Source organism: Kogia breviceps, chromosome 20 (assembly GCF_026419965.1).
Source record: "Kogia breviceps isolate mKogBre1 chromosome 20, mKogBre1 haplotype 1, whole genome shotgun sequence".
Classification (NCBI taxonomy): Eukaryota; Metazoa; Chordata; class Mammalia; order Artiodactyla; family Physeteridae; genus Kogia; species Kogia breviceps.
This window is the reverse complement of record NC_081329.1, coordinates 336,607-359,467: the sequence shown is the minus strand read 5'-3', so window position 1 is coordinate 359,467 and position 22,861 is coordinate 336,607. Positions and strand designations below refer to the sequence as shown.

The 22,861-nt window shown below is 40.5% G+C and overlaps 1 protein-coding gene across 20 annotated transcripts in view; it reads left to right on the top strand.

The window, feature by feature from the left end:
• The window catches only part of TENM3 (teneurin transmembrane protein 3), a 1,278,657-nt gene that overhangs the window by 1,203,129 nt on the left and 52,667 nt on the right, over positions 1 to 22,861 (top strand). For 14 of the 20 annotated variants that reach the window (XM_067022809.1, XM_067022808.1, XM_067022801.1 and 11 more), the window contains 8 exons: positions 360 to 576; positions 2,443 to 2,562; positions 3,134 to 3,395; positions 6,809 to 7,076; positions 8,683 to 8,826; positions 12,412 to 12,661; positions 13,369 to 13,389; positions 22,146 to 22,378. In XM_067022809.1, the coding sequence (XP_066878910.1) occupies positions 360 to 576; positions 2,443 to 2,562; positions 3,134 to 3,395; positions 6,809 to 7,076; positions 8,683 to 8,826; positions 12,412 to 12,661; positions 13,369 to 13,389; positions 22,146 to 22,378 (1,515 nt within the window). The remainder of the gene's footprint in view (positions 1 to 359; positions 577 to 2,442; positions 2,563 to 3,133; positions 3,396 to 6,808; positions 7,077 to 8,682; positions 8,827 to 12,411; positions 12,662 to 13,368; positions 13,390 to 22,145; positions 22,379 to 22,861) is intronic. The other 6 variants (XM_067022810.1, XM_067022807.1, XM_067022805.1 and 3 more) reach the window with 2 other exon arrangements.

The window sequence follows — 22,861 nt, the reverse complement described above, 5'->3', positions numbered from 1 at the left end:
TCCACACAGGGCTGCCACAAACCTCCGATGTGTAAAAAAACTCAATATCTGTGAAGAGCAATAAAACGAGGTCTGCATGTGATAGATTGTTCTAAACAGTCATTTTTTATTTTTTTTACTCAGAATCAACATTATAAGATTTTTTTTCAGCCGTCTCCAATCCAAACATTTACTGTCTATGAAAGCAACTGCAGGTATTGTATTTCATTTGGTTTCAAAAAGTATGCCTCCTAGAAATCACTCTCAGATAGGGGGAGCGAATCATCTGATGTGCAAAGAGCCAGTCCACAAACAAAATGTACTCTACATCACGGCAGAAAAAGACGAATTCTCTTACCGGTTTACATTTCTATCCACAGATGGACTCATTGACTGCATGGATCCTGATTGCTGTTTACAGAGTTCCTGCCAAAATCAGCCCTACTGTCGCGGACTGCCCGACCCCCAGGATATCATCAGCCAAAGCTTACAGTCGCCATCTCAGCAAGCTGCCAAACCCTTCTATGACCGCATCAGTTTTCTCATAGGACCTGATAGCACCCATGTCATACCCGGAGACAGTCCTTTCAATAAGAGGTTAATGCAGCTTTTCCTTACGTAGAGTTGTAGTGATATTACCATCAGTAAGAAGCCCTTTATATGGAATGCTGATGACTGAATTTGAGGAAAGTGCTTTCTTTTTTAACATCTGTATTGGAATATAATCGCTTTACAGTGGTGTGTTAGTTTCTGCTTTACAACAAAGTGAATCAGTTATACATATACATATGTTCCCATATCTCCTCCCTCTTGCGTCTCCCTCCCTCCCACCCTCCCTATCCCACCCCTCTAGGTGGTCACAGAGCCCCGAGCTGATCTCCCAGTGCTATGTGGCTGCTTCCCACTAGCTATCTATTTTACGTATGGTAGTGTATATATGTCCCTGCCACTCTCTCACTTCGTCCCAGCTTACCCTTCCCCCTCCCTGTATCCTCAAGTCCATGCTCTAGTAGGTCTGTGTTTTATTCCCGTCCTACCCCTAGGCTCTTCATGACATTTTTTTCCCCTTAGATTCCATATATGTGTGTTAGCATACGGTATTTGTTTTTCTCCTTCTGACTGACTTCACTCTGTATGACAGACTCCAAGTCCATCCACCTCACTACAAATAACTCAATTTCGTTTCTTTTTATGGCTGAGTGATATTCCATTGTATATATGTGGCACATCTTCTTTATGCATTCATCTGTCGATGGACACTTAGGTTGCTTCCAGGTCCTGGCTATTGTAAATAGAGCTGCAATGAACATTGTGGTACATGACTCTTTTTGAATTATGGTTTTCTCAGGGTATATGCCCAGTAGTGGGATTGCTGGGTCGTATGGTAGTTCTATTTGTAGTTGTTTAAGGAACCTCCATACCGTTCTCCATAGTGGCTGTATCAATTTACATTCCCACCAGCAGTGCGAGAGGGTTCCCTTTTCTGCACACCCTCTCCAGCATTTATTGTTTCTAGATTTTTTGATGATGGCCGTTCTGACCGGTGTGAGATGCTTTCTTTAAAAGGAAGGCAGTTTCTCCTCCTTCGGCACATCCTTCACCAAACTTCACATTTCAAGCATTTTTGACATAGTTCTCATACTTTGTCAATTTCAGTACCTGAAACATAACAGGACATCCCATTAAGGAGTCAATAAATCTTCATTTAACTAGTTGATTTTTGTTAGCACAGTTGGAAATGTTTCAAAAGAAGCAATGAAAAGACTCCAAAAGGCAAAACAGAAGTGCACTTTTTTTAAGCTGAGCTCACTAAATAATATAAATTATGAAATAATGTAATGGAACTGCTAACAGCATGGCAGTAAGATTGCATAAGCTGTTAGACTGGTGCTTTGCAGAGCAGTAATGACCCGAAAATAAACCAGTAAGTGAAAGCAGGTGTCTTGTGTCTCACTGAGCAAAAGAAGATGATTTACACCAGGACTCCTGGTTCTGCAGCAGTTTAATAGCATTAATGCAGTTAGACCCAGCAGTTGTTGAAAAGTTGTTTCACAAATGTTCCTTATTGCCCCCTTAAATCTTATACTTTTTGGTCCCTGTAGATTTCCCAATTGCCTTGGAATTAATTGAAAAGTATACTTTCCTTCATGCAAGCACCAGGTATATGACATGAAAACACAGCTTATAATTTTAAAAATTCATCTCTAAATTATTGGTCTTGATAAGTCTCCAAAATCCAGATTGCAATGAATTAAAACCCAGGGTAAACACCAGGCATTTCGAGAATGTGGATTACAATGAATTAGAAGGAACATTGTCCTGGGAGTATTTCAAGTCTGGTTTCTGTGAATACAAGTGCATGCAATAGTGTTATTTTATCCTTAGATTGAATTATCTCTACATCATGATAATGTTGGCCTGAAAAGACAAATGTTCGTTCTAGTTCTTCTACTTTTCCCACAGCCTTGCATCCGTCATCAGAGGCCAAGTACTAACTGCTGATGGAACGCCACTTATTGGAGTGAATGTCTCATTTTTCCATTACCCAGAATATGGATATACTATTACCCGCCAGGATGGAATGTAAGTTAATCCCAACACCCTGTCTCTGTTTGAAGTATTTTAAGTATAAAAACTAGGCATGCTTGTATCACCCAGCATGTTTTATTGTCCCTTCTAATATGGAAATGCAACAACTTTTAGACTCCAGAAATCTGTGACAGTCATGGTGGCAGAAATTTAAAGTTATATACTCATGTAGGTCTTTAAAAGTTGATTTCATTTCCTAAGGCATAATAGTAGTGTTGTGGTTTTATAGGAGAATGTTCTTCGTCTTAGAAGATTCATGTTGAAATATTTGAAAGTGACATTTTGTAATATCTACAGCTTAAGCTCAGATGGTTCTGGAAAAGGAGTAGATAGGTAGATAGATAAAGCAAATTTGGAAAAATGTTAATAAATTAGTAAATCTAAGTTAAGGGTGTATGGATGGTCACTGTATAATTCTTTTAATATTCCTGTAGATTTGAAACTATTTCATATAAATGTTGGGAGAAGAAGTTTTTCTTTATAAAGCATATTGATTTGGGGAGGTGAGTGTCTGGAGTTATATGAGCTCCAGGTAATTCACTAAGTATGTCTTGTTTTTTCTTAGGTTTGACTTGGTGGCAAATGGCGGGGCTTCTCTAACTTTGGTATTTGAACGATCCCCGTTCCTCACTCAGTATCATACTGTGTGGATTCCATGGAATGTCTTTTATGTGATGGATACCCTAGTCATGAAGAAAGAGGAGAATGACATTCCCAGCTGTGATCTAAGTGGCTTCGTGAGGCCGAATCCTATCATTGTGTCGTCACCTTTATCCACCTTTTTTAGATCGTCTCCTGAAGACAGTCCCATTATTCCCGAGACCCAGGTAGAATATTCTAGCAGGCACTGCTTTTAAGTAAACCATTTTCAGATCATGGGGTTTCCAAAGAATGTTTTTACAGGATTCCAGAATGCCAGTGCTATCTTAAATAATTCTATAGAATGACATATAGAATGTGGTGTGCATATGTACAAGAATAGGTATTTCTGTAGTAGGCTATCTAGTTATTCCTTAAAGATCTATTAAAAATACTTCTTCCTCAAGCTATATATGTATCTGTATATTAATTGTAGCCAAATGGGAAAACAGCTTAAGCTCCACAGCTAATAGTGGCTTTGCTCATGTATTCATTCATTGGAAAAGGGTTTCAGTGCCTAGATCTGACCTCCTAACTGACATTGTACCAAGTGCTACTGCACACGGTCATTCCTCTCGATATTTTACTGCTTAATGATTATTGTAAAAGCCATTCTACATGTGATAAAGATTTGAATGAAGAACTATGGAAGTTCAAAAGAGAGGTCAGTTCCGAAGGAAGCCAAGGAGAACATCACTGAGGAGGCTGCCCTTCAAAGGGGGAAGAAGATATTCCAGATAGAAGGAAACGTGTGAGCCACACAGCATGTGGTGGTACAGACGAATGCTGCGGTGTAAAAACTGGTGAGCAGTTTAAAGGCGTGGGACACTCAAGGGGAAAGACCGGGGCCACGTTATGAATGGCCCAGAAATACCATGCAATGGATACCTTGAATTCTTTAGAGGACGTGGAACCAGGGGGCCAATGTAGATTTTTCAGCCTTTCTCTAATGCTAACTCAAGTGCCAAAGTGCGTAAAATAATAGAAGGAGACGGATCAGTGAACAGAATAGTATTCACTGTACTTCCATGCAGACCCAGCGCCCCGAGGCAGAGGGCCCACCAGTCATAACGGTTGTGGAAATGAAGAAGAGGGAATGGATTAGACAGATTTGGAAGGTGGAACTGGGAGGACATAGTTTCCGCGTGTTTAACCAAGTCAAGGTTGGAGCTTTCAGATCATGCAGCTGGCAAAAATCGGCTTAATGGTTGGTTTTTCCACTCGGGCTGGATTTGCTTTTCCCACTAATGCAAAAAATATGGTCAAATTAAATTACCTAGGTGAAACACATTTTAATGAACTAAGTTGCAGATATTTGTTCCAGGGAAATAGGCTAATGATGACAGAGACAGCAATCAGTTATTAAAATTAGGAATAACACATGACATTTTGAAATACAGAAGTGACTCCTAGAAGACCACAGAAATATATATTCATGAAAGACTGCCTTACCTATAGAAAACCTATCAAATTTATGTGAAATTTTTTGGAAATAAGTTAAGAGGAAGTAAATTATATGCCTGAGGTTTTAATCACTTATATTTTCAGGGCCATTCAACAGTCACAAAATATATTTTTCAAACTAACCCACTGGTATTTAGAACAGTGAGTTCTGTTCAGATTATTCACCCTGTACCCTACAGTCCTACAAAAGTACTGTCAATCTTAAATGTAAGGGTTTCCCTGAGTCTAATAGAGCTCTAGAAAGTCTCTGTATCTTCATAAACTATTTTGCTTAAGACAGTCTGTGTCTGAATTCAGTCAGCATGGTTGGTAAGGAAAACACCAACTGTAATAAATTGGTGTGTCTATTACAGCATAGCAATGCCTTCTTCATCTGCTAGATTGTATCACATCCCTCTTCATGACAACACTGACTCACAGACCAAATGGAGGTTTGTTTAGCCCCTTCTTTTGTGCTGCTTCCAACTGCGTGATTGTTTATATTGAAAGTGACAGCTATAGCCTCAGTAGCATGGGTTCTACTTAAGTTATTAAAATTTGTATGACAGGGCTTCCCTGGTGGTGCAGTGGTTGGGAGTCCACCTGCCAATGCAGGGGACACGGGTTCAAACCCTGGTCCGAGAAGATCCCACATGCTGCGGAGCAACTAAGCCCGTGCTCCACAACTACCGAGCCTGTGCTCAAGAGCCTACGAGCCACAACTACTGAGCCCGTGAGCCACAACTACTGAGCCCACGTGATACAACGACTGAAGCCCGCACGCCTAGAGCCTGTGCTCCGCAACGAAGAGCAGCCCCCGCTCGCCGCAACTAGAGAAAGCCCGTGCGCAGCAACGAAGACCCAACGCGGCCAAAAATAAATAAAATAAGTAAATTTAAAAAGAAAATTGTATGACAGATATACATCATACCTAACCGCTTCATGTGAGAGGAACGGGGAGGAGGAGAAACACTACTGAACACTGAATCGCTATTCTAAAATCTTTCTAAGTGAAAAAGTAGCCCTTTAAGTGTGAATAATGAATATTCATAGAGCAGTAAGAGGCAACCTTTGAGAATGCTATTTAATTCTTAGTAGAGAAAGTGGTGCATTCCTGGGGTAGGTTCTTAAACATAGAGAGTCTTGCACTTTACAATAGATGTCGTAAGCCTAGGTAGAGCTATTATTATTAACCAAACTAATAGGAGCATCACTAGTAAGTAGAATCTGAATTGTTTGGATAGATTTTATATACAATGTAACCTAAATTTTTCAAAATATTTAAATAATGTTTTGGCGTAATATATTTTGCATCTGTCAGGATAAATTTGTTGGCATTCGTTGACCAAGTCACCGCGATGCGTACACTGTGGGGTTAAGAATATGATTTTTTAAATTTGTAAAGGAGATGATTCTTGTGCAGGTAATTATATTACCTTTTTACACGCGTTTCACTTCACAAAGTATATGTGGAGTGTCTTTTGCGTGCCTTCAACAACACATTAGTTGTTCTCTGGGGGAAAATTTACACAACTTGAAAATGTTAGTTCATGTACCATCATATCAAAAATCAGTCGTGAGTCGAAGCTCAGTGTTTAACTAATTATGAGTATGTGCTATTACCTTCCAACATGAATATGGAATTTGCTACAATTTAACCCAGATGAACTGATCTGTTTTGCTATCGTTCCTGCCTTTAGGCGTAGGTTTAATCCCTAAATGAGCCAGCTGGCGCGGGCCAGATCTTTGGCCTGGACCACAGCCCTGTGCTGAGCTAACCGTCTCACAGATGTCTGCTCTAATTCTTCAGGGCCATATGCGTGAAAGATGGGTTAGTGAGAATCCACAGTGACTGTAAGCTAACGAGTCGTTGCATGTCAGCCTGATGGAGCGGCCACAGCATTTCCTGTATGAGGGGTAGCACCTGGGCTGTGATTAACTCAGAATCAACGACAAGAAGCTTTTCGGAGAAGAAAACTTGGGCTGGCCGAGGAGTTATTGTTAATTATTGAATAAGATAACATCTCAAATGCGTATTTTTGAACAGTGACTCTTTAGGGTCTTATTTTAGTTGCTCTGCTCTGTTCTTTTAAATGCATTTTACCTAATAGTCGTCCATGATCACCGTGTGAAGCTTCCGCTTTCTTCAACCCTATAGGTACTCCATGAAGAAACCACAATTCCAGGAACAGATTTGAGACTTTCCTACCTGAGTTCCAGAGCTGCCGGATATAAGTCAGTACTTAAGATCACCATGACCCAGTCCGTTATCCCGTTTAATTTAATGAAGGTTCATCTGATGGTAGCTGTAGTAGGAAGACTCTTTCAAAAGTGGTTTCCTGCCTCACCGAACTTGGCCTATACTTTTATATGGGATAAAACAGATGCTTATAATCAAAAGGTCTATGGTCTATCTGAAGCTGTTGGTAAGTCCCATGGAAATATAGATTCTGAACCGAAAACATTGTCTTGAAGTCGGAACTAATATAAAATGCATTGTAATGTGTGAAAATCCATGGATAAGCAGAGAGGAAGGCAGTAAGGTTGCCTAGGAAAGTTATAAGCTGGTTTGTTTAGGTCTACCGTGGGGGAAAGGAATGTATTCCATATGATGAAAAGGAGAAAGTATCCATTTTTCCAGCTGAAGTTATGTCTTAGAAGAATGTTCTGAATGAGATTTCAGGCTGCCATATCCTTTTTTTCATGTTTTTATCCTTATTGTGTCCCTTCCTTTTTTCGTTTCTTTCTTTCCTTTATAATTTTATTTTGTTAGCTTTCCTTATCCTTTTTTAAAAAATATTTTCAGTATCTAACAGCTAGTGTAGTTTCAACTCATAGTGATATATATATATATATATATATATATATATTTTTTTTTTTTTTTTTTTTTTTTTTTTTTTTTGCGGTACGCGGGCCTCTTACTGTCGTGGCCTCTCCCGTCGCGGAGCACAGGCTCCGGACGCGCAGGCTCAGCGGCCACGGCTCACAGGCCCAGCTGCTCCGCGGCACGTGGGATCCTCCCGGACCGGGGCTCGAACCCGCGTCCCCCGCATCGGCAGGCGGGCTCCCAACCACTGCGCCACCAGGGAAGCCCCATAATGATATTTTCACATGACATCAGACAACATTTGTGTCCAAAAATTATTCCAGTTCTTCTGACTGGAAGAAGTAGTCAATTCAGCGGAATGATATTCTTAAAACATCAAACTAGTTGATTGACTGCGTGACTGGACAATGCGATCCAAGTGTGACCTGTTGAGGTCGGCATGCGTAGTGTAGCTCCAAGCTCAGGCTCAGAACATCAGAAACTAAAGGAAAACATGTGTCTTGTTCTATTAGCTGTTACCTGAAAATACAGTAGACATTTTATTCTGAAATTAATCTATAATTTGGACTGGAATTAGTTCAGAGCAGTCAGATAATTGCCACTTCTCCCTTCACTTTGTTCTAAATTTTAAAACCCATGTTTCATTGTGAACTCTTAAGTTTTCCATTTGTAATTTGTTCGTATTAATTTACTGCTGGTTTTATTGTTCATTCCTGATAACATACAAATATGGAGTCATAACCTGACTATCTTTTTTGCTATATTGAACCTTACTTATTATACATATTTTCCATAACTTAATACTCTTGGAAGCTAAACATCACTAATTATTCAGATAGCAAACGTTATTTTTAGTTGTTCCCATCTGATCAGCATTTGGGGCTGATTTATCGGATCTAATGATTCACCCAGTCGCCTGGTCTGAACTTCATTTTGTGCTGTGAACCCCTTGTGAAAAAGTGATGTGGGAAAAAATACTAGTTTTCTATTAAGTCAGTACAAAACTAATGTTTGGAGATCATTTTTTAGAAAAACACCTTTTATAGGATCAAATCTTCTCATATAAAAATAGACTCTGCTCACAAATAAGTGGAAATACAGTCTCAGAGCACATCAGTGAAAAAAGCAATTTTATCAAAATAATAAAATAAATTCCATTTCTGCCTGTGGTTGGGAAGATGAGCTGTGATTTGTTTTGATTCTAGTGTCGGTTGGATATGAATATGAGTCGTGTTTGGACCTGACTTTGTGGGAGAAAAGGACCGCCATATTGCAAGGCTACGAATTAGATGCTTCCAACATGGGTGGTTGGACATTAAATAAACATCATGTGTTGGACGTTCAGAATGGTAAGATCTTGTTCACAGATAATATCACTCACCTTCAAACTGATTAAATTGCAGCAACATTTTATCCCATGCATGCAGTAGGATCAGAATTAGTAGGGGGGAAAAGTGTATTTTCAAAGACTACAAAAGCCGAAAGTGGGAACTACATAATACACTTCACAATGGTCATATGCTCACCCACATAGGTTTCCCAGGAAGTCAGTGAGTTGATCCAAAGTGCTTTAGGGAGGTTTATGAAAAATGAAGGGAGGGGAATTTTTTTAAGTAAAGAAAAAATAAAATGCCAAGTGACTTTACCAGAATGTTTCTAATAGATCTTAATCCTTTACTAATTAGTCTTTTCTCAGTATCTAGATTATTGTTCAGTTCTTCTTAGACTGCATTTGAGGGAAAAAACTTCCCCCACTCAAACTGGGTTACATATACTGTCATTTGACTTTGCAACTAATCTAGAAAGAAAAGCAAGAATCAAGAGTATTATGTGTTGTAGACCTTATAAGTAAATATGTTCTGAAAAAAACATGTCAGAGCTCACAAACCAAAAGAGATAAATTATTTGCAAAATGTGACCAGCTTCATCTCACAAAGGATATTACTTACATTAAACAAATTCTGTTGTCTTTGCTGTGTTTCTAACATTTTACCCACATGCTGGCTACATCTCAGATAATGTATAGGTGCTTTGCTAGAAAGACAGAATCCTAAGGTAACTTGCTCTAATCTCCTATCCTGAACCATACCATGCTAGTAACTCTCTGCTCTTAGCCAGAGAAGATTTCACAGTCTTGTCAGAATAATCTAGCTTTTGTCTTAGCAGAGGTTTCTGAGGTTCCGAATGTTGAATTGAGCATGCAATACAACTAAATATTTAACTATGATTCATGGCCACTTTTTCAGACTAATGTTGCATTGATATTGATTCTTTTCGTTAAAAAAAAAAAAAAAAGAAAAAAAAGTGTGTTGGAGTTGGAGAGGATACGTTTTAAACTTTCCAAACGTGCTAAATCTAAAACAGTTTCCAAGCCACTGCTTGAAAATGCTGGTGCCTCACCTCCAGAAGAGAATCGTACTGAGCGAATCAGTAGTAAGAAAAAGACAAAACAGAAAGACCCTTCACACCTTTTCGAGTTTAGAGCGGTGCTAAGCTCTCCTTCCTTTCCGGCTGTGTCCTGGACATCAGGTTTAGTTCACTTGGCACCTCAGAAGGTTGGGAGCAGAGCCGATCACGAGGGCCACGTGCAGCACCTGCTTTGGGAAAGTGGGGCGTCCCTAACCCAAGAGGATGCTTCATATGCACTCTGGCCATCGGCAGGGTCTGAAGCCTGTTAACGGCAGTCACCCGAGGTTGAACCACGGTCTTTCAAAATGCAAAGCCACGTGCCTGCCACGCTAGTAGCGGCTCTCAACTAAATTCTCTACAATTACATTTCACATGGTTTGACATATTGCTACATTCCTCCAGTTCCTTACCAACAAAATGGGAGGAAAAACCTCTCCACATGCATTTTAGTTATTATGAGAACATAGGGTAAAGTTCATAACCAGTTAGCCACAGGAAAGCCCCTACCGATGATACTCAACACTCAGCGTAGTATTCAGGAGGATTAAGAAACGCATAGATATTCTGTGTGTGGATATATATATAATAAAAATACATACAGTCTGCCAGAGAATAATGTATCATTAATTTTTCTTAAGCTATCAGGTCAGATGTAAAAACTGCGCCATCAAGCTAACCTAATTCACAGAGCACTGGTTGTGATTTCAGACTTTATCCAAGAGCAGTTTGACCAGGAGTGGCTTTTGAAAGTGACGTGTGTCTAACTGAGTAAACAAAGTGATTTGTAATCGTGACAGGCGGACGAGCTGTGGAAATACATTCAGGAGGAGGAAGAGGAGACAAAACCGTGGACAGTGACGGGTGTCTGTGCGGGCACCCTGGAGCATGGAAATAAATATTCTAATGTTCACCTTTCCGTTCTGTCGCCATAGAGGAGACCCCTGAAAGCCCGATCTCTCTAAGAAATGAAGCAATAAGTCAGATGCAGCAGAGCAGGACGCCGACTTTGTGGGGCTGTCCTCATGAAAATTACAGAACTGGCTCTTCTAGGAAATTGTCGTCCCGTAATTGTCAAATAACGTAATCGCAGAGAGAAAGCTCTTAGGGCTCGTTAATGTATTCTTTGAATATTCAAGGCAAAATGCCTTTCGTCTGTTGTTATGATCCAGCCTTATTTAGATGATTTTCCCTAAATTTGAATAAACCTGTTTTATCAGTCCTGATTTCTTTATGTAAATTGGCTATGATTATTACATCACCCAAATAGCAAAGCATTAAAAAGTAATCCCAGAATTCACCTAAAATGTGCTGAGCTTTGAGAGGAACATAATTATTCTGCTTTCTTCTTCACTTTAAAATTATCCCAAAGTGGGAGGAAAAAACACTTTCTCAAGTTTTCTGTTTGTACTTTCATGGGATTGATTCTTTTAACAGTATATCTGTTAAAAAGTAGAAACAACAGGTGCTTACAGAGAATAACACTTTGAGAAGGATCTTGAATGTGTATGGAGCAATAACAGCTGACCATCCAGCTACATCAGAGCAAAGTGGAACCAGTGATCTATGTATAAAAATCGTAAATGAATAAAATTAGAATCTCCACCCAAATCCAGTTTCTAACTATGAAAATATTTATTTGGAATTTTCTCTCAGATTTCCATTGCAGACCAAAATGGAGCAGACTGGCATTTTGTCTTCTTAAATTTATTGGCACTTTCATGTCCTAAAGCAGAATTCACTTTAAATCATAAACTGCCCTTCCCAATTTTGTAATGTCTGAAATTTTGAGTAGTTGCATGTACATGCATTCTCAGGTCAGGCTGAAGTATAAGCAAGAAGAATACCCTTTAGCAGTATAGTAGGATGTTGGAGATTTGATATATATTTCCTACCTTTGTTTCCCATAAAGTGTATTTAACTTTTTAAAAATCAGTGATAAACTCATAAAGAAATTCATATTTACAGTGCCCATCTTTATTAGTTGGATTAATCTAGAATGTTTTCGACATCATTTAACAATTTAGGCAGGCAGACTTGCCGTTCCCTAAAGAACATTCTGCAGAGATGGTTCTCAAACTCGGTTGCATATTAAGAGCATCTGGAGAGTTTTAAGAAATCTCAGTGCCAAGGCTGCAGCCCAGGTCAATTAAATCAGCACCCCTCAGGGCGAGATCCAAGCATTGGTAGTGTTTACAGCTCCCCTGTCAGTTCCCAGTGTGTAGCCAAGTTTGAGAATCACCGATGTTGAGAATTTGGGTTTTTAAGTTTTCTTGTTAGTCCTTTCTTTCTTCCACCAGACATTCTTTAAATCCGTAACAGACGGCCTTTTTGGATGTATCCTACGTATCTTGCCATATAATATCTTACACTAGGTAACTGGATGGAGTTCTTTCCAAAAGAACTTTAGATGGCAGTTTTCCCAGTCCGTATCGAAAAGGCAGCGAATTGTGGTTTCTAGAGGGAACGTGTTTGCTTTTCATCTCTGCTCCTTTCATCTCAAGAAAAATGTGTTTTCTGTCTCCTAGGTATACTGTACAAGGGAAACGGGGAAAATCAGTTTATCTCGCAGCAGCCTCCTGTCGTCAGCAGCGTCATGGGCAACGGCCGGCGGCGCAGCATCTCGTGCCCGAGCTGCAATGGTCCAGCCGACGGGAACAAACTCTTGGCCCCAGTGGCGTTAGCCTGTGGCATCGACGGCAGTCTGTATGTGGGGGACTTCAACTACGTGCGCCGTATGCTCCCTTCCGGGAACGTGACGAGCGTCTTGGAGCTGAGGTATGTCTCGCCCTAGCTCGGGGTTTTGATCAAAGCTTAACATGCCTTTATTTTTAGAATGTTGAGTCTCATATACTGATTCATTTATTGAAACATACCTTTCCAGCGTTTACAGTTCTCCTTAGAAAGCAGTTAAATTCTTGGTTAAAGGTAAGAAAAGCCCAACACGTATATATTGTGCCATAAATGCATAAAAGAGTATGAAGTCACCGGTGTATAAAATGTCTCACTGATCCCAGTGAATTATCTGTACTCCAGTAAGCTAGAACTATGAGTTTTAAATCCCTTCAGTTATCTTTAGAATAACCTTATGATATAGGTTGTCGCTCTTTTGTTTCACATGGGTTGAAATCAAGGCGTAAAATATTCTCCTACAGTATTGGGACGTAACAGTAAACCAACTAAGCCTATAACTTTCAACTAGAATATTGGATCTTCAAGTTGGATTAATGCATCAACCATAATGCCAATAGTTAAAGTAACAAATTGCTGTTTTTGCATTGTTCATTTAAGTGTGATTGTCAAAATCATCCTATTCTGTAACTTACTTGGTAAGCCTTGACCTACCAAATTCATTTCCAGTGTTATTTCTGCTTAAGTTAGCAATTTTCCATAAAATAATTAAAATCTCAGTCTTCAACTCATGATATAGAAACCTTTTCTAACTATGCTTTTTTCTCCGCCTTTTTTTGTCTGCTTCCACCAAGAAATAAAGATTTTAGACATAGGTAAGCATCTTGCTTAAAAGTTATTGTATATTTTGGAATGTCCTTTTTACTTTTCAATGTGACTATCTGACATTGTTTTCTAAGAACATTTCCTCATGAGAGAGGAAACGCAGTATCACAGAACATCTAAGGAGTGAAAACTACTCAAACGGACTACTATTCTGCAACATATTGCAACTCCTATCGTGCAATATAATTTATATTTTCAAGGTAGCTAACAAAGTAAATTCTGTCACACACAAAAATTAGTATAATGAACATCTCTGTGTAACAACAACCAAAAAATCGGTAAATTTCAGTTACTTCCTCTGAGCCACATAGAACAGAACATTTGAAGCACAGCTGTGGGAGGGTTTACGGAGAGTTGAGTTTGACCAACAGCCAGGGCAGATCCTGCCTTATTGGGCCCAAAGCTTATTCAATTTGGGGGATTCTGTTCAAGAAAAAGAATCTAAAAATAGTTTACTTTGGCCAATTTTTAGAAACATAAGATCGCCTGAATACGCTGCCAGGGCCCTCATTGGTCTTGGAAGGAACCCATACAAGTGAAGGGGCCTTAAATGTTAAGCTTTATTGACTTCCCAGTAAATTCATTGCTGCTGTAGTTTAAACTGTGTGTTTAAAACCCATTTATGTTTTCCTAAGTTGAGAGAATTACTAGATTTGAGTTTTAAGAAGTAGTGTCTCCACTGACATTATTATGAAAGAAAAAATTTTCCTCGAGGCTGAGAATGAGTATACTCGAAGCAAATATATAGGCTCAAAAGTTTTCCAGATTCTGTTTGCTCTGTACGCTTAGCTGAGAAGGTACAGGGCAAGCTTGTATAATATATGGACACTTTTGACTGAAAAACTTTCCTCAGGACAGCAAAAAAAAAAAAAAGGAGAAAAAAATATGTTTGCAAGTAAAGCTAGCCAAAAAAAGCAAGACATATTGGATACGCTATATCTAGTTTGGCCATTAAAATAACTAATAAAATGATATCAGATTTTAAAAATTAGTGATAATTTATGTGAAGTCCTTGAGATGAATAAGTCCACATGACTCCGTTAAACTGTTGTGTAGAGATCGACGGCTAGGAAATTAAAAAAACGTTCTGCTGAAAGAGGCATAGCTATCGCATATCGGTATGACCAGGCCTGGTCCTAAGACCTTTTCCTAAGCTCCCCTGTTGATCTTATGCTACCAGCTAATAGCCCAGCCGCGTGCAAAAACTAACGCGGAACTTCTCCAGACTTCTGAGCCTGCAAAACTCTGCTTTTAGAAACCACAGCAGAATAGGAAACTTTTTCTGGCCTTGCCTTCTTAGTAACTGTGGAGAAAAGGAGACAGCCTGCTGTGTGCGCCAACTAAATGCAGAAACACTGGAGGCAACACAGAAAGCGCATCGAAGCAGCCACCCTTTAACAGGCCGGCCTGTTCCATGCCAGGCACGGCGCTGCAGGCCCACGGAACAGCCCTTCCGGTCCCACAGGAACTGACAGAGGCTCAAGGAGGTTCTGTGTCTTCCGCAAGATACATGGCCAAGAAACGGGGAGCAGAGATTTGAAGGCCTCTAAAAAGTGCGTTCTTTGCGCTGTACCACACAGCCAGTTTTCATCTGTCCAAACGGCCAGGTTTCTATGGGCTGATGCCCTGGGTGTGCAAAAAGCTACATTTATTTCACAATCATCTGACAAATTACCTAGAACTATCATCTCTCTGGAAAAAAAAATCTCTGAGGTTAGAGCTACCTTTTTTATCAACAGTACTTTACAAAATGAACTCATTATGTACTAACTCGTGCTCTTTGGCAGTGACCCTCGTTGTGACCCTGCTCTCCCGATTCTCCGCTGCACGTTACCTCCCCTGCACGTTGCCCTGCTCACGTGTGCGTGCTTGCATTTCCGTTATGCGCCATGCATGTCAGATCCACCGGTTTGGGTTTTAACTTGATACTCGTCTTTATGAAGTCAGTGTTAACTGATCACTTACCGTGTGCTCGGCTCTTGGACAGATTGTAGTGTGAGACAAAGGCCATGCTCTCAGAACTCCCGGTCTAGTAGGGGAAACCAGATGTGCACGTAATGGACTAAATCACATCAGCAGTGTCGTTCTTGGACACTTAATCACACCCATGGCCTGTACTGCGAGAGTAACTGTGGAGGAAGAGATCACTGGGAGATGGGAACGTGGGTGCGAGGTTTCCCGGAAGGTTGGTATCTGACATATAGCTCTAAGGTGAAGTCTGCTTACACAAACCAACCCGGACGAAGGAGGGCAGTCATGAATAAAGTGAAACAGGGAAGAGCCCGATCTGACTGCACGGTGCATCTGTTTCGTTTACTTTAACCCGGGCTTTCCGCTGCTTTCCTCGCGAAAAGGATACTGTCTGTACCCAGTGGCCTGCCCGTGGGAACCCCGCCCCTCTGCCTGAATGTTCAACCCGAGTGCCTTTGTTCAGGGAAACAGCCGGACCCTGGCCACCTGTGAACGGCTACAAGAAAGAAGACATTAACACATGCCCTCCCCGAGGCTGGCCATCCCAGCGGCTATTTCCAAAACTTGTGGCCTTTTTACTTTACTTCCTTATCTCCTCCCCTTCTCTGTGCTGTCAAAGACAGTGGCGTCCAAAGCCCGATAAGACGGTTATGTTGAGACTGTAGTCTGCCGTCTTCTGGGTCTGCCGGCTTTCCGGATAAAGTGGCATTCCTGCCTCAGTACCTCGTCTCCGATTTATTAGCCCGTCATGCGGCAAAAAGCACTGTGAGCCTGGACTCGGTAACAAAAGAACATAGAGTAAGTCAGCTTACTTGCTCAAAAGAGATGATGAGCGGGACGTGTTCTAAGAGGAACGCGATCCACTTCAGAATTGTAGTTTTGATAGTACCAAAATTACCCTATTGGTAATAATGAGAGACACAGGGAGAAAGGCAGGTTCGGGCCAGAGAGCTCAGGGCCTTGATGGCTCTAAGGAGTTGCTCTCCTGTCCTACAGGGTGACAGAGACAGCAGGGAAACAGGCTCTGATCTGGAACAAGATAGCAGCATCTCAGAGTGGCCTTTTAGGAAGGTGAATCTGGTATCAGTGTCCAGGATGACTTGAAGATCAGTTAGAAAGCCGTTCCGTGAAACCACGAGATGCTAGGTACCGAAAATAGTCTGGCAAGTCGTGAAGGCAATCAGCCAATAAAATAAAGGAAGGCAGAGAATGGACATACTGTGTATGGGTGATGAAAAGAGGAAGATGTAGAAAATAACCAAGGCTTTTGAGTTCAAGTCATCAAACAGAAGACAAAATCACTGACAAAAATAGGGATTCCCTTCACTTAGTAACTAATTTATCAAAATTGACCTAAACAAAATGACGATATTTCAGCTCATCGGAGCTTCTTCATGTAGCTTAAAAAATTAAAATTCTTTTCAGGTGCTTCTTCCTATTTACCTACCTGTATCATCTTCCTTTTACCAGATGATAAGATCCGCCTGGATTTCTCCTTATTCCCACTTTCCTGGCATAAGCATCATGAAAGGCTTAGGAGTCAGTGATAGGAAGAAAAAGAAAAATACGTCTAAATCTATGAAAATGAACAGAGAAGTCAGTTGTTCATGATTAAGTAAAGTAGGAAAGTGCATGCTTCTCCCCTCTTCGTGTGTCTCATGCCCTATCAACAGTCTCATTAATTGGACTAATGGGGGAAAAGAATGAATAAAAATATTGAATAGTAAAATAAATATAAAAACAATAGTCTTAATACTTTAAAATTCAAAATGTTCTGTCATACCAAATTTATTAAGTACGTGTCAGGGTATTGTATCAAATCAAAGTCTCTAGCTATCCTTTAATGAGTAGTTACAAATACTAGCCAACATATTAAATTTTTTTCATAAATGGGAGCTTCTGAAATGCTTAGAAAATAAGTTGCTTTTATATATGCTAAACATTTCCCCTTACGATGTTTATAGTGTTAGTTTGCTAACAAACCCTTTTTGGAGGTAGTAAATTTTAGCTCACTCCTGTTCCAATGCTTTAAAATTCCAAAATAAAGGAAACTAAATTAATTAACTAATACCGGCCAAGGGACATTTAAGCATGGAGGTCTAAAAAGAAACTTTGTGAATTTTATATTACCAATTAAAAGATCAAAGAAAGGGTCAATCACAGGTCTGTGAAATCGAACCGGTTAAAGTTTAGATACAAAACTATAAAAATTTGATTCAGCACTCCTCATTGACTTAATATTTAAAAATTAAGCAGGCACAAAAATATCACATCCCGAGACCCTGCTTGCAATAATATAAACAGTCTTTCATTAGCCAGAAAATGACAGTTTAATTTTATACATAAATGTAATTTACGCTCCTTCAAACACTCTGTGTTCCAAGGGCTGTGGTACAGTTTCCAGCTAAAAAGATTAAAAGTGCTAATGATGTCTATTCTATAGCTTGTCCTTTGCAAATATTTCTCAAGTCTAAGAAGGGTGAATTATGACGAAATTAATGAGCAAATCTAGTCTGCGTTTACCACTGGGTCTGTATCCGGCTGCGGAAGATGGAGAGAAAACAGCTTGGTAGTTGGCAGTTCAGGGTGAGTTAAGAATCAAGGCACAGTACAGTAAAGGTTCTTCACTTGAGCTCAGTTTCTTTGATTTTGCTGCTATTAGTCACGATCTCAATGTTATCGTAAACCTTTCTGAAATGAAACTCCCAGTCAGTCACACAAGAAGGCTATTGTACTTCTGCTGCTGAATAGAGATTTCCCCCAGTTGCCTGCACCCCAGCTGCCAGCGGCTGACCGTTTGCAATCATCATAGCCTCCCATGTTCACAGATGTATTACTGCGCTTTTTAAAAGCTCATCACCCGTTTGTCCCACCATCCCAGCTTCTCCAGGGCTTTGGCTTTTCAGGAAGTCGGAAAGACAAGGACCAGCCTCGCTATCAGAAAACTCCGTGCTTAAATCAGGCGTCCTTGAATCCCAGACGCGTCGCACACGTGGCTCAGAGCTTCTTGCCACCAGCCTGTCAATGGAAGATTTCCAGACTCACTTGTCTTTTCTTTTAGTGTTTTCAGTGCAGATCCCTTCTTTCATTTAGGGAAGGCTGGGACCCAAGCAGCAGCTCTAGATTGCCATGGCAAGCTGCCCTGCCAGGAATGGATGTAGCTCTCGTTTCCTGCTATTCTGTGGGGAGTATTTCCAGAGGCAGATTCTCTTCTCCAGGGCCACGGGCTCCTCCACATTTGTTCTTCTGGACAATAGAGATCTATGCAAAATTAGAGCCTTCACATGGTGGACATCTTTAAAGCCACTGGCATGTAGTGCTTGATTTAGACATTTCTGTGTCTTCAAGGAAGGAGCGCTTCAGGACAGGAAATAGCAAATATAAAGCACCACCACTTTGGACCTTCTCTTATTACTGTCCCACTGGAATAGAAGGTATGCCAATAAGGGCAAAGCTGATGACGCGAATGTCCATTATTTTTGGACCAAGAAAACTCATGCCCTATAGCTAAAGGGAGTGTGCCATTGCTACTCAAGCAGCCATCTCAGAAATCTGTTGTTTTTTCTCAAAATGAGGGACATCATGAAAAAGTATGCATTCTTCATCTACCTTTATCATCATTGCTCTAGAAACAATTCATACTGGATGTTATAAGAAGGATCTGCGTCATTTTAATAGGTTCGATGATATAGTATAACAGCAGGACTAAGGAAACAAATTTGAACCTATCCAAATCTAGAGAATTTTTTTCCTTGTTTACATTTTCAGAAGTCAAGTTATAGTTTAGTTAACAGTAATTATTACACTTCTACACTGGCTAGAGTTACAAGGCAAAAAGACATAGCAATGTAAGAGCAGACAGGATATAAGCCAAAATTGTTTAAGCATTTTTAAATTTTTTAAATTTATTATTTATTTATAAATTTATTTATTTTATTTATTTATTTTTGGCTGCGTTGGGTCTTCGTTGCTGTGCGCGGGCTTTCTCTAGTTGTGGCGAGCAGGGGCTACTCTTTGTTGCGGTGCGCGGGGCTTCTCATTGCGGTGGCTTCTCTTGTTGCGGAGCACGGGCTCTAGGCACGCAGGCTTCAGTAGTTGTGACACATGGGCTCAGTAGTTGTGGCTCGCGGGCTCTAGAGCGCAGGCTCAGTAGTTGTGGCGCACGGGCTTAGTTGCTCCGCGGCATGTGGGATCTTCCCAGACCAGGGCTCGAACCCGTGTCGCCTGCATTGGCAGGCGGATTCTTATCCACTGCGCCACCAGGGAAGCCCAGCTAATGCTTACTGAGTACATACTGTGTGGCAGGCACTGTTCTAAGGATTGTACTTGGACTAGTTCATGTAATCCTCTCAGCATCCTATGAAATCTGCCTTATTATCACCTTCACAGATAAGGAATCTGAGCCAAAGATACGTTAGGTCTCTTGCTCAAGGTCACACAGTTAGTGATGAAGCTAATGTTCACACCTAGGCAATCCGGTCCAAAGGTCATGCTCATAGATATACAACTGGCAAGAAAATAAAATGTATGTCTGTATATTTACAACCAACCTTACAGTAATTAGTATGTAATCAGGGAGATAGGAAAGACTAAAGAATCTCTCCAATGTCATGTCTTCCAAAATAGACCCAGCTTGATTGAATTGCAGCTCTGTCACCAGCTATATATACATACCTGGAAGGTCAGCTCTGCCAATATCAGACTGATTATAGGGGGGGAAAAAGCCTCTATAAACTTGCTCTGAATGTTATATTGATAAGTAACTTTTCACTTCATTACAAAGTAATAAACTACCACATTAAGGAACACCATATGTCTTGTTGCATTTAAAACTTCAGGCATCGGACTTCCCTGGTGGTCCAGTGGTTAAAGCTCTGCGCTCCGAGTGCAGGGGGGCATGGGTTCGATCCCTGTTCGGGGAACTAAAATCCCACATGCCGTGGGGCAGCTAAGCCCGCCGCACCTCAACAAAGAGCCCACGCGCTGCTATGAAAGATCCTACAACTAAGACCCGCTGCAGCCAAAACTAAATAAATAAGTAATTTTTTTTAATTTAAAAATAAAAATTAAATCTCAGGCATCGGCTTATAAACATGATACAGTAACACTGAGCATGGCAAGTTGATCATCAGGTCTAACCCAGTAGTTCTGAAGGGCCCGCATCTCTTTGCGAGTTCTTCATGTCACTTTTCACCCTTTCCCCCTTTCCCTCGTATTTACGGACTCAAGACCTCTTGCCGTAACCGGTTTCTTGTCACTAAAAGATATCAAAGGCTGGAAAGGAGAGTCTGAAGGCATTCAAGCCTTTGTGGGTCTGGGTGTTTCTCTGTCTACCAGCATCACCGCCACAGAGCTTTCTAGAGCCCCAGAGGTCCCTACAGACCCCATGTGTGGCCAGCTGTCCCCTCTACCAATGTGAGAAACACCAGTGAACACTAGAACCTTTAACAACAGAAAACAGTGACTTTCACAACAGAATCTTACAGAAGCAGTCAAGTACATGTACTCACCACTTAAAAAGAAGAGCGTTAAGTAGTAAGAACTGCTTCATTAGAACCTAGCTAGTAAGGAGAAAACTACTAAACCATTATTCAGGATATATATTTTCATTTAGTTAGATTTATACTACATATTTTAAATATCTACGTATAAAATAAATGGAAACAAGCATGTAAGTGTGTGTGTGTGGAGAGAGAAAGAAAATGAAAATAAATCAGTAAAACCAATTTTGTCATCGAAAGACTTGTGGAATCCCGGAGATTCCTACCTGTTGATGTCTTTGTCAAGGTACCAAATCATTTAAACTCTTTTTAGAATTTTTTTTTTTCAGAAGGCTATATTTGCACACGGTACAAAATTACATTAATTCCAAGAATGTGTTGTTAAGTGTATGTAAGGAGATTACCTTGCAGTTTCAACCGTATGTCATAATTTGTCCATTCCTTGATAATGTTGGTCTTAACCGTTTTTACAGGTAACAGGACATAACATATTTTACATTTGCACTAATTCAGATTTATAAAATTGAGGTACTCTGTATTGTGAACGAATGTCTGTATGTCACCAAATTCATAGAGCAGCTTAATTTGCAAATTTTAAAAATGGAAGTGATGAACCCAGCCTTCTGACTCAGTGCATTAGGCCACTAAGACTGCCTCCTTCTCCTGAATGGCCTCATTTTCGTATTTAACCCCATAGCTCAGAACAAACGTCAATGCGGCAGATGACCCTTCTGGATTCCAGTAGAGCAACCCAGACAGACACAGCAGTACTTTTTTTTTCTTTCAAAAAAAGTAATTTTTTTGGAGCCAGGTGGTTTCGGTTTGATTTCCAAAGAAGACAGGAGATTTCCCTACCATGAGACGCAAGTAAAATCACTAGTATGTTATACTTCACTGGCGAGTTTGGTAGAGACACCGGTCCCCTGGAATAAACTTGAAGCCTATCGCTCAAAGGCTGTATTTTAATGGCTTTGCATGGAACCAAAAAGGTTCCGAGAGCTTGCTTCTTTGTTTCAGGCTGGAAGCATGTTGCCTCGTAAAGGTGATTATTTTTAAGATGGCCGTTTCATAAAGTGTTAAATCCTCAGCAGCAGACAAGGAAGGAAAGCGGTCGCCTTAGAGGTTGCCACCAATTCCGCCAGCCGTTGACCCCGGGGCAGGGGGAGGGTCTGGTTTATAATTAGGTTCTCATCAACTGGGTTTTTTTTGCTTTCACTTTCTCTGTTTTAGGAGTAACTTTCTTTGTGATGTTGATGTATCGTCTTTCTTTACAGCAGCAGCCCAGCTCATAGATACTACCTTGCAACTGATCCAGTCTCAGGGGATTTGTATGTTTCTGACACTAACACTCGCAGGATTTATCGCCCCAAGTCACTCACGGGTGCAAAAGACTTGACTAAAAATGCCGAAGTGGTCGCAGGGACAGGAGAACAGTGCCTTCCTTTTGATGAAGCCAGATGTGGGGATGGAGGGAAGGCTGTGGAAGCCACGCTCATGAGTCCCAAAGGTACTGGCATTTATCAATTGCAGGATTTCTTTTTCTTTTAAAAAAAAATGTGGAAAATCCGGTTAGTGCCTGATGGTGTTTCATGCTGAGTCTAACATTTTTACCCTCAACTGTGTTCTGGAAAGCTGGTTCACATCTAGTGTTTTTAAAAGCTATTTAGCGTGAAACTGCTAGAATCCTAAGTTGATTTTACAGTAAATATTAGGTTCTTGGCATTTTTTATCATACCATTTTTTTCAACTTTTGAAAGAATCAAGCAACTGCCGGATATCATTCAGGTCACATCCTGTTCAACTTCAAGGAAGTATCTGAATTCTTTTTTTTTTTTTTTTCCATTGTCCTGGAATTCCTTCGTCAGGAATGAGTCCAGGGCCTCCTTCAAAGCCATCACTAAGCAACCCTGTTAGCTCTCACCCAGTTTGGAGCTATTAAACTTTTGTTTCTATGCCATGGGAAAAAAATGCTTGCTGCGAGGAATTTCTG